Source organism: Pleurodeles waltl, chromosome 10 (genome assembly GCF_031143425.1).
Source record: "Pleurodeles waltl isolate 20211129_DDA chromosome 10, aPleWal1.hap1.20221129, whole genome shotgun sequence".
Taxonomy (NCBI): Eukaryota; Metazoa; Chordata; class Amphibia; order Caudata; family Salamandridae; genus Pleurodeles; species Pleurodeles waltl.
This window is the reverse complement of record NC_090449.1, coordinates 341,292,445-341,304,903: the sequence shown is the minus strand read 5'-3', so window position 1 is coordinate 341,304,903 and position 12,459 is coordinate 341,292,445. Positions and strand designations below refer to the sequence as shown.

The 12,459-nt window shown below is 46.6% G+C and overlaps 1 protein-coding gene across 1 annotated transcript in view; it reads left to right on the top strand.

Moving 5' to 3' along the window:
• CCDC78 (coiled-coil domain containing 78) overlaps window positions 1-12,459 on the top strand; it is a 174,896-nt gene that overhangs the window by 46,221 nt on the left and 116,216 nt on the right. The window contains exon 2 of the mRNA XM_069210558.1: window positions 6,386-6,560. Coding sequence (XP_069066659.1) covers window positions 6,386-6,560 — 175 coding nt within the window. The remainder of the gene's footprint in view (window positions 1-6,385; window positions 6,561-12,459) is intronic.

The window sequence follows — 12,459 nt, the reverse complement described above, 5'->3', positions numbered from 1 at the left end:
AAAAGCTTTCACTCTCTGAATGTGCAGATGGTGTGTTTGGCGGACCAGTACATCTCCCATGTGAATGCGAAGTATCCTGGCTCTGTGCATGATGCCTTTATCTTGAGGAATAGCAGCATTCCATGTGTGATTTCTCAACTCCAGAGGCACCGGGTGTGGCTAATAGGTGAGCCCATGGTCCCCACCCAGTTGATGTAGGTATATGGGTGTGGGTTTGGCCCTAAGGGTGAGTGTGTGGCTAACAGGTATCCCTTGATATTTACAGGTGACTCTGGTTACCCCAACCTCTCATGGCTACTGACCCCAGTGAGGAATGCCAGGACAAGGGCAGAGGAATGTTACAATGAGGCACATGGGCGAACAAGGAGGATAAGTGAGAGAACCTTTGGCCTCCTGAAGGCCAGATTCAGGTGCCTCCCTCTGACAGGTGGATCCCTGTACTACTCACCCAAGAAGGTGTGCCAGATCATCTTTGCATGTTGCATTTTGCACAACCTGGCCTTGAGACGCCAGGTGCCTTTTCTGCAGGAGGATGCGCCTGGGGATGGTCGTGTGGCAGCGGTGGAGCCTGTGGACAGTGACACAGAGGAGGCAGAAGAAGAAGATGTGGACAACAGAAGTACACTCATTCAACAGTAGTTCCAGTGACACCCAGGTAAGACACTGTAACTTCACCTTACATTGCAGTTTTGTGTTTGACATTGAACATGGCAGCCTGATTTCCCTATGTCTATGGCCACTTACTGTACCCTTTGGCATCTCTATTTTCAGATCTATGTGCCGTACTCTGGCTGCCCACTACAGGTTATACCTATGTTAATATTACAGTAGATTAGAAATGCAATGTTTACAGTTTGTGAAACTAATATATGTGTCATATAATCCACAGACTCCATACTTGAATTTGTTCAAAGGGTGTTTATTTTGGTGCTAATAAGTGGAGGGGGTATTGCAATGGGCTGGTCTGCTGATGGAGGAAAGTCCAGGGTAGAGTCCAGTCTATTTGAATCACAGGTGCATTGTCCAAGGGGGCATAGGAAGGGGAGCAATGGCAGTTCAAGATGGACAGGGTGACAGAGTGGGACAGAAGGGTAACAATCAGGAGAGTCTTATTTCCTGGGGGGGTGGGGGTTCTTGGCAATGTTCTCTGGCTTCTGCCAGGATCATAGAGACCGTTTAAGGGGTGGTTCTCCTTCTGCAGGGGGTGGGGTGCTGGTGGCCTGTTGGTCCTGTGGCGGGCCTCCTGTCCACTAGTGCTGGCGGAGGTGGAGAGCTGTTCTCCGGTGTGGCTTGTGTCAGGGGCCTGTTGGCGTGCCACTTCCTCCCTCATGGTGTTGGCTATGTCTGCCAGCACCTCTGCAATGGTGACCAGGGTGGTGTGGATGTCTTTCAGGTCCTCCCTGATCCCCAGGTACAGTCCCTCCTGCAGCCGCTGGGTCTCCTGCAACTTGTACAGTATCTGGCCCATGGTCTCCTGGTAATGGTGGTATGCTCCCAGGATCCATGCAAGTGCCTCGTGGGGAGTGGGTTCCCTGGGCCTGTCCTCCCCCTGTCGCATAGCAGTCCTCCCAGCTTCCCTGTTGTCCTGTGCCTCTGTCCCCTGAACTGTGTGCCCCCTGCCACTGACCCCAGGTCCCTGATCATCCTGTGTTTGTGTGGATGCCTGGGGTCGCTGTAGTGCTGCTGATTGACGTGTCCTGGGGACAGTGGCATGGGCCCGCTGGGTGGGTGCTGTGCTGGTGTTTCCTGAGGGGGAAGCTCTGTGGTGGTTTGGGACTGTGGCAAGGTCACCGACTGTCCAGAGGTCCCTGATGGGTCAGGTTGGTCATCGTGATCCAGGCGTGCAGAGCTGCTGTCATCACTGTGGGCCTCTTCCGTGGGGGGACTGGATGTGGCTGGCACCTCCTCTTCGGTGACTTTGAGTGGGGGTCCTGTGGAGATGTAAATGCAGTGTTATTTTATCTGCGTGTGCCATCTTGTGCATGGATATGTTTCCCTCTATGATTGTTATTAGCAAGGCAGCTTTGCTTTGTGTGAGTTGTGCTTGGTTTGGCTAAGTGATTGTCACTAGTGTGCATGCTGTGGTGATGGGAGTCATGCAGGTCTGTGATGGGTGTCCATGCAGTGGTGTTGCATGCAGGTCTTGGTTTTGGGATTGGTGGGTTGTGATGGTGGGGTATATGTGAGGTGGTGGAGTGATGGGGGTGAGGGTAGGAGTTTGTGATGGCATGCAGGTAGGGTGGAGGATAGATTAGTAAAGATTTGACTTACCAGAGTCCAGTCCTCCTGCTACTCCTGCGAGGCCCTCAAGATGCATGATCGCCAAGACTTGCTCCTCCCATGTTGTTAGTTGTGGGGCAGGAGGTGGGGGTCCACCGCCAGTCCTCTGTACAGCTACCTGGTGTCTTGCTACCACGGAATGCACCTTCCGCCGTCGGTCGTTCCACCTCTCATTGATGTCATCCCTTGTTCTGGGGTGCTGTCCCACGGTGTTGACCCTGTCCACGACTCTCCGCCATAGCTCCATCTTCCTAGCAATGGACGTCTGCTGCACCTGTGATCCGAATAGCTGTGGCTCTACCCGGATGATTGCCTCCACCATGACCCTTAGCTCCTCCTCTGAGAACCTGGGGTGTCTTTGTGGTGCCATGGGTGTAGCTTGAGTGGTACGTGTGAGGGTGTGTGGGGTGATGTGTTGGGGTGTGTGCTGTGAAGTGCGTAGATGGTGTATAGGTTATGGTGTTATGTGGCTCAGATTCAGTGGGTGCTCCTGGCTTGTCTCTCTCTCAGCTGGCAACATTTTTTTTTCGCTGTAAGGGGTTGTAGGTATTGTGGGTGGGTGTTTTATATTGGATTGGGTGTGTGGGTGTGGTGTGTGTATGTGTGTCAGGTGTGTGTCATTTGAATTGTCCAGTGTGGTGTAGTTTTGTTAGTGTGTGTGCATTTTGAGCGTGGCGGTGTATACTAACAATGGTTTACCACGGTTGAATGTCCGCCGCAGTGATTCGTTGGTCATGATGCTGTGGGCGTATTTCTGTTGGCGTAACGGTGTAGGTTTTGGTACCGCCAGTTTATCACTGACCTTTGGGCTGGCAGACTTGTGTGGGTGGCTGTATAGTGGTGGATTTCTCTGTGTGGGTCATAATACCCGTAACAGTATACTGCCGCGGTCACGGTATGTTGGCGCCCGTCAGCCGCCAATGTTGTAATGAGGGCCTTAGTGTTTAAAACAAATTCCCCATACCTACGAACTGGTATATCCAGCCATTACCAGACCAGTTTTTATAAATATCTTACAGTTCTACAGACACAATAATTATTGTTCATGACTAGCTATATTATTACTAGGAAACTGTTTTTTCGTGAAATAATTAATCTATCCAGACTTATTTTCTCAGGATATGCTGCCCCCAGAAGCAGCCTCTGAAGAAAATATCATAGTACTGAAAGCCCCAGTATTTAGCAGAGCTAGCACAAGGGACACTTAAAACTATACTCCCAGGAAGATTTTAAATAAATGACGGAATGTTTTCATATGTCTACAGAGGGTACCATCTCCTGCCCGACCTTGAGGCCTGGAATTCCCTAAGTTAGGGTAAAATATCTACAACCATGTATGTGCATGAATTAATCCATGACACGTGTGTTCTGTTTGCAGTGCAGTGTCACATTTGTTTTACCCTTTATGCATGCTAGTAATCCGCTTGCTCCCTTTGATTTGATTGCCAATCAACTTCGTGAAAATGTTTATCTTGTGTTTTGTCTGTCTAATAATCCTTTACAAAACATACGCCAGGTGTCAAGGTATGACTCACTTTGACCGTGTTCTCTTTATACTCACTGATATAGCGTGTGTTGTAGTGATAGTGATCCCATTGGCCCTGAAAAATGCCCCTGACCATTATTGGCAACTGGTAGGGCAAAACCATGCTGGCTTATAATGGATGGTGGGTCCATTATGCCTACACTCTATCCCCCTAGTGTTTTTAGATATACCAGAGGTACCTGTGAATAAAGTTGACAACCTAGATTTACCTCCCTGTATTTTTGAGTGGTCTGATATTGATCCATTCTTATCCAGCAAGCTTTATCTAAGAACTCCCTCTCACTTGAGGCTTAATCTAGCCTGGTGGTATTATCTTAGCAAGGGTGGGGTGAGATCTCCAATGATGAAGCATGCCGCAAACAGTGGGCGAGGCCTCATCATCCAATAAAATTGACATCTCAAAGGGAAAAATTCCAATATCTAACTCGGAATAAACATCAGCATAGCCCAGTGTATCTCTGTACCACTAGCCATTGCACTTTATTATGCGATCTCATTATTTAACTGTGGAGGTTGTGCCCTGCTTACCTCTACCTCTGTCTTTGTGTTTTGAAGAAAAGGTTTATTTTACAAAGCGGAATGGCAGTTTAAAACTGCACTACAGACCTGGGAATGTTTTAACACACTACTTTAGTGGGTATCACAATGAGTGCTGCTGTCCCATTAGTAGTAGCACTTAATGTAGAGGCTGTGGGTACATGTAGTACCATATACTTGGGACTTACAAATGTATTAAATGTACCAATCACATATATGCCAGTTGTACTATGTTTTAAGGAGAGAGTACAAGCACTTTACCACTGGTTAGCAGGGAAGAGTGCACAGAGACCTAATGGCAACAAAAACGGGTTCAGCAACAGAAGGCAAAAACTCTGGAGCCAGTGCAAAAAGGGCCAGATCCAACAAGATATCTCTGCAACATTTTCATAACAGGCTGGTGCCAGCTACTTTGAGTGATCAATTGAAACTGCTCCACTGGCATAGAGACTTATCAAGGGTTAATTAGGAGCCATAGTGGTTATGTTCTTGGTGAGTTTAGTTCTTTAATCATAGATGGCTGTATGTGTATAATTTACAAAGGACCATTTATCTCCAACTTCAGTTGTCTGATAACAAGGGATGCAGGAATGGGAGGCCCTTTCTTTATAGATCTTGAACCCTGGCACCACTATTTTGTTTCTTCCCACTTTTTTACTGCTGGTCCATCATGGAGACTTTCTAGGCGGTGACACTCAGACTGTTTGAAAGACAGGTGTCTCGGCCAATCACAAGCCTGCATGTCATGTTAAGCTGGTCTGTGATATCAATGAGTGCAGAATAGCAAAGCAGACAGGGAGGTCACAGCAGAAGCATGTGGATCTAGCTGTAACCTTCTGTGTCCCCTAAATTATACCCACTGTTTGAGAGCAGGTTTGGCAAGGCAGTTGTACTAAACCTGTAGAGCCACGGAGGTATTTTCCGTCATCCCACCATAACAGGTAAGACACTATTTCCGTTTTTGAGTCAAGAAGTGGAAGAGCTGAAGGAAATGAAAACGATTAACCTTAAGTGACAGTACGGCCAGGGTTTGATTCCTACTGAACATGAGACCTAAGGATTCTAGGGCTGTTGAACACTTAACTTGCTAGACTGCTCTGGTAGCAGAGGCTTTTGCAGTGTATCACCCAGGTTGAATAGCAGTGGGTGATCTATTGCTGAATTTATGGTGGTCAGAAGGGATGGCTCTCGAATGTGTTGAGGCTGTCATTACACTGTAAAACTCTGAGGCCTAACAAGGAGGCACGCACGAATGCTACTACTTAGAGTGCTGACCAACCTCTTTTGGGTGAACCATAGGCACAGACAGCATGAGACATGCACTTATCTTATCATAAAGCTGTCTCTCTAAAGGATGCCCATAATGGAGTACCATCCATGTTCACTTATGGTTACATCAGTAAGAACAAACCTTTTTGCAGCTGCCAACTTTAGGGTGTAACAGTAAGGAAATAGCTGCAGTAGTTCTTAATGGGACAGGGCATGGGCTAGCCATGGTGGTATGATTTCAGCACATGCTGAAGTAGTGCACTCTGGCCCTTTATTTATTCTAACGGTGCACGTTTTTGGAATTTCATTGTAATTTATCTCCTAAGGTAAGAGCATCTTCTGCGCAATCTCCCTGCACTTGTGGCAGAATCTCCACACTAAAGGTGGAATCTCCACACTCATAAACGTTGGGCTCGATTCACAAAGGGACATACGACTCATAAAGCTATAAGTTCATAATAATGGTGTTATTTATTTGGTGTTTTTGATACCACAGTTTTTCTATTTGCAGCACTTTAAATAACAGGGTTTATGATCTTCTAATTTAATTGGGACTCAGTCTCAGTTTATCGAACTTGGAATGATGAAAGTCTGCCTCTGCCCTGCTGGGATTCAAAAAAGTGACCTGTAGACTACAAGCTGATCTCAGGAGTGAGCTCTTATGTCACTCAGATGATACTTTGCAAGTTTCACTTCTGGGTTGTGTTCAGGATCCTCCCTCCTGACTCTCATTGGTTTTGTCTCCCTTCCCAGTGACTCCACACTGACCCAGTTACTGGAGGATGTCCTTGGTGGGAACTGTAAGACAAGGGTTATCTGCTGCCTGCCTCCTGACCCTGATCCCCGGCGTCTAGCCGCCATACTCAAAACCTGCACTGCCCTGGCCCAAGTCAAGAATTTCCCGGTTCTCAACGACTACTATGTGAAGGTAGGTCTCAGTCCTAGCATCCTTGTCTGCACTTCCCAGGATTGGAATGGTCACAGGTACATTTAAGGCTGGGAGTATTTCTCACAGTAGCACTCCAACATTATGGAATGATTCTCAGTATCAAGAGATGGAGACAACAATGTTCGAGTGACATGCATTTGGGGCCTCTGCCATTTCCTCTAAACTGTTTCATCGTAGGAATGCTGAAGTCCCTGTGGTCCTCCCTCCATTCTTCTACCTCAATCCTGTTGTACCAAGCCACACAGCTGGGACCCCACAGAATCCCTACTTCCACCTTCTTTGCAGTTTCAGTCACAGACCACCTTCTCATCCATTCCACGTCTTTGAGCCGTCTCTCTCAGTCCATCCTGTTCCAGACCTATTCACAGAGCACCTACTGATATACTTACAGTGCCGTCCATCTCCTGCAGTACTAGACGTCTATCTGCCTTCCAGCTACATTCACAGGCCCTTTGCTGCTCCAATCAGAGTTCCATTTAGATCTCAGTCCCATTCTCAGAGTTTGTTATGCCCTGGACACCATCACACCCACATCTTGGTTCTGTTACCCAGGACCAACTGCTGGACCCAAGCCAGCATAAGCTTGCTCCAAGTCTTAATCTATTCATTTATAAGTGAGGAGAAAGTGACCTGTGTTAAGTTTGATTTGCTTGAAAATCATGTATCTACAAAATGGCTGAAACATGTCTCAAAATTGTGTTTTTTATAGTCTGGCGGGTGGACATGATACTTCATCGCATGGCGGATGCCCCGTCCGTGGTATTTAGAGTGCCTTTGACTATAATGCACTTGTAATATGGTTGGCTAAACATCCACCACATTTTTGACAGTGGGCCAGGTCTGCTTAAAGCTCATAAGGCCCAAAGTGGCAGAATTAGAGTTTGGTGGGCATCCTGACAACCACCAGGGCGGAGGCAGTCATTACTGGACAGAGATCTCTAAGTCTTCATAGTAGCCATCGCCCCTGCAGCTAACCTGAAGGCATTGCTGTAAGTTTGCGGAACAGCGCCGTATTACATGCAACCTCTCATCAAACATATTTATTTTTCAAAAACAGGAGTTTATTTTGGAAAAACATACTCACAGTTAACGACCCTGACTCTTTTGGAGTTTTCCACCGGGTTGTATGGGTTTATATTTTCTATTTTTCTGTTCAGGACCTGCCTTGTTTCCTGGCAGTATCAAACAGAAAACAAAATACTTCTGATGCACTTACACTGAAGCCTGCAAGACCACTGGGCCATCAGTGTAATGTTTCTACCAGTTGAGCCAGCAAGGGCACTGCAGGTGGAAACATGACGATCCATATGACTCTCCATAGAGCAGGCAGACTGTCAGCTGTGAGCAAAAATAAGTCCTGGCACCAAAACTTTGCTCACCACCTCCAACCACCAGCACAGACGAAGTGATGCAATCCATTGCAGTGTGAGGCTGGTATAGGATTATATTTGATTTCTTTTCATATATTCAACAAAATATATATGGATGCAAACACACATTGTAAGAACAAGATTCCTGTGCAGGACAAAGTGGTGGCACAATGTCACGAATCGTGTCCTGACAGCCCATACCGCGTAAGATACTACCTCTTTTCCGAGTCAGGATAAAACGGGCATACCAATATGTGGAAAAACACATGTGGTAGGAGGTCGTAAATAGTGGACTTGTTGGAAGACATAAGGCTTTAAAGACCTCCTAAAGATGGCTGCTGTATTTCCAGGAGTAACCATAGGGACGTTGTGATAGATAAGGGCCTTGTTTAGATTGGTTCACAAGGCATTAAAGGTCTGAGTCGCAAAACCGCCTGTGTCCGCTATTCTATGGTCCGGTTCTCTTGTGGCTGGTTGGTGTCAGCTGGAGCCGCGACTACATTCCCTGCCTGGTGTCGGCTGGAGCCGCGACTACATTCGCTGCCGGGGGTCAGCTGGAGTCTCGCCTATGTAAGCCTCACCAGGAATGAACGCTCCAGTGTCCGGAGGATTTGCCGCAGTTTTCCGCTTGTGTGAAGTGACTCCAGCGTGCTGTCAAATCTGAGTTTCTGGCCGTCCCGCAGGTGGTTTTCGTCCTGGGGCCAGCCTGTGTATGATCATTTTGGCGGTCCATCGTGTGTTAACAGTGTTCTTTCTACCTCTACTGTAATGCGGGTCGGCCGTAATATTGTATATTTATTTGAGCAGCTACTGCGCATTAAAAGCACCTCTCATTTTTTTGTTGGCTATCACCTTTTCTTTTTTACAGGGGTTCCAGGGGGCAGTTTGCCCCATACAGTTAGCGCGTATGTCTTTGTTGGAACTCTTTACGACTTATCCGCAATAAGATAACCATGTCCGAAGGAGTTTTCCTTGTCTTCATTTTTATGGTACCGCTCCTACGTGGTGGAGTGAGAAGTGTTATTTGCCCTTTTATTTTGGCACTATTTCTTGACCAGCGTTGGCAGCCTTGTCGGACTCTTTGTCTTAATGGACCTTTGGACTCATTAGTCTTTTATGTTGGGCAGTGTACTTCCAGGGTCTAGTTCCCCTCAATGTTTGAGGGAAGTTGCTCTAAGTCTTTGAAGGGAATTTATACTTTTTCTTCTTTTTGAATACTTATGATGCTGGGGGATTTGAGTGAACTACTTGGGAATTACCATAAATGCAGTCTTTTTGCTGACCAGAGCTTAATGTTTATTTCTTGTTGGAAGTGTCAATTAACTCTTTATTCATTTTTTTTTCTATGTATGTTTATTGTTACAATTGTTTCTCTTGCAGATCTCCTTCCCTGCTGTACCCTTCCCCCCATTTAGCTACTCTGCTGATTCTGAGTATTTATGTAAAGACAGAGGGCCTCATTACGACTTCGGCGGTCCTTTTCTAGGACCGCTGAAGCCACTGCAGGCAAAAGATCGCCAGTCCTGGAGGTCTTTTGCCCGCCATATTAGGAGTGTTTTCGTGGGGCCAGCGGGCGAAAACAGCGTTTTCACCCGCTGGCTCAGCAGAACACTCATCACAGCCTTGATGCCAGCTCATAATTGAGCCGTCAGCAATGTTGTGGTGCGTCGGGTGCAACAGCACCCACTGTGCATTTCACTGCCCGTAATTCGGGTAGTGAAATGCGCGATGGTGCTGTGCATGGGGGCCCCTGCACTGCCCATGCCAAGTACATGGGCAGTGCAGGGGCCTCCGACACCCCCATTCCGCCAGCCTTTCCATGGCGGTGTTTACCACCTTGGAAAGGCTGGCAGATGGGGACTCGTAATCCCCTGGTCGTGTTGGCAGTTTGACTGTGGCGGCTCCACCACGATCATAATGGCGCAGTTGGACTGCCCTATCCTCAGCGGTCTCACCGCCATCAGGAGTGTGGCGGTCTTGAGACCGCCAGACTCGTAATGAGGGCCAGAGTTTTTTGAAAGGTGGGATTCTGGGAAGGTGCTGTTCCTTAGGATCCCTGCCCACCATGACACACGATGTTAGGATTGCCTAACCTTTATAACTATAAATAGTTATTTGCAACAAAATGTATTGTTCTGTGCCACTGTATTTCTTTTCCCTGTTGCAGATAGTTTAAATCCAATGCAGGTATGTCCAGAGTGTTCGGTTACCGACAGTGGGCGGACAGGCCAATGTGGAAATCTGGTGACTTTCCAGATGGGCCGGTTCTTTTGAAAAGTTAGTCGGCTGTGGCATTAGGATCAGAAGTGCAACTAGACCCAATCTTTGGGGGGAGGAGGGGCTAGTACTAAACAGTGGTGATAGAGCTTCCATTTTGCAAACTGAGGGCTGAGACACTTTTAGAATACATGTTTGGAAGAACTATAGGCTGGGTTAAATGTGCAAATGTATCTGTAAGGCGTATGTGCATGCCTGTTCTTTGATGCTTTAGCACAGTAAAGGCAGTTCTTTGGTCTTTGCCAATGTATTCCATGGAAAAACCTACCACTGCTGGAGCTCAAGGACTGTCCACCAAATCTGCACGCATCGGATGTCTGCAAGATGGTTGGTACCAAGCGAGTAGCAGGCATCGGATGTCTGCAAGATGGTTGGTACCAAGCGAGTATTGTGCATGTCTGATTAACAGAAAAGAAAGCACTGAAGGCTTACTCGAAAAGTGTCTTTTCTGATTAAAAGTAGCATGAACTGCATAACATGCTTCCAGGGAACAAGAAGATGCATTGGAGGACATTTTCCAGTGTGCCCAAGATGGTACTTCCACAGAAATTAAGAAGTAGACATAAGAGTTGAAGAATAAACCGGGATTAAGAAAATTGTGGGGAGCTTTTATCTGTCTGCCACAAAATGAGGGCAGCTTACCAACAGCCCAAAAGGAAGGGTTATCCACTGAGAATAATAAGCTGGACACCTGTTCACAATGTAAATGCATGCATGTGTTGGTATTTCTATAGCATGGACCTACCCGAGAGCAACTGTGTGTTGCACAAAATGGGAGGTGATGTAAAATGATGCACAATTGTATTCAACAAGTAGTAGCTGAGATGTTTTTATACAGATACTTACACTAATATCCCACACATTTAAATTTTAGGCACATTGTGATTAAGTGATTTCACATAACTGTTCATCTTCAATCTGTGCCAAGCTGGATTCAAACCAAGGTCTTCAAATTGACAGCTTAGCCACTAGACCACATCGCCTTCCTAAGTTGATGTAAAAGATCTAAAAAAAAAAACTAAAAAAAAACATTTGATTTCACAACTCCCGTGAACACCCATGGTCTGTTGATGTTTTAATTTACCCATAAGGCCATATTCCACATGCGGTCTAGTGAGTAGACCAAATGCAAATAAGTTTTGTATTGATTTATTATACGTGGGTATCATCTAAATCATTTGTCTTCAGAGGTTTATCTGTTTGCATATACACAATGGTTTTAGGTTAAGTACATACAGAAGAGACATAACAGGTACCTGTGTAATCTGGTGGCCAAAATATTTCTTTGGAGATTGGTAGCCACCCTCTGTAGCCAGCACTGCCCAGTGACACAGTGAAAGGAAGACTTTTGATGAAGGGAGCAAAATTAATGGATTAAATGTGCTATAAAGTTGGTTTTGAATGCAAAATGAACAGATGATTGACAGAATCCAGAACAAATCGAACATTCACCCCCAGTAACATATCTGGGTATAATCCATCAGTGTTTTTGCTTGTCATGCCATTCCAGTTTGAACCCTGCTCTCCATTGGCGCAATCCAACCTGCACTGCCAGGTCCAGCTCCTTCCTGGAGCAGAAATAAGCATCCTGTAACCGGTTTTGGGGTATCACCCCTCATTAGCCAGGTTAGTTTGAATCTGGTGGCATAGCGAGCACAGGACCCACGTCTGGGAATACCCTTCCCACTTAGGGCGACAAATGTAAAAAGAAAGATGATGGACAGAATGCGGAACAAATCAAACATTCACTCCTCCCCCCCCCCCCCAGTCACAGATCTGGGTATAATCCATCAGTTTTTGGATCCAGCCATATGCAAACGAGTCTTGACCCTGCTCCCTGTGGGAACAGTCCAGCCCGAACTGCCAGGCCAGGTCCTCCCTGATCCAAATGAGGACACCGTAGCAGTAAGATAAGCTGAATGTGTCTGTAGAAAAGAAAGTGTTTGTTCTGAAGCTCTCTTCTCCAGTCGTACTTCGCCCAGGTTTTCTCTGGGCAGACACCCACAGAGCTGCGGTACGGGCTAGAGAGCATGATTGGCGGGGATTGGTCTGAAGCTCTTTCAGCCCAATGGCTATTGCGCCCCTAATTCACATTCGCACCTCAGGTTAACTTGATGTGTCTTTTAAGGTGTTCAGCATCCGACCCATCCAGGGACATTTTAAGGATTTTGGGGTTCCTTCGCCAAATGTATTTTTGGGGGCCTCTGTTCAGAACAGCGTTGAATTTATGA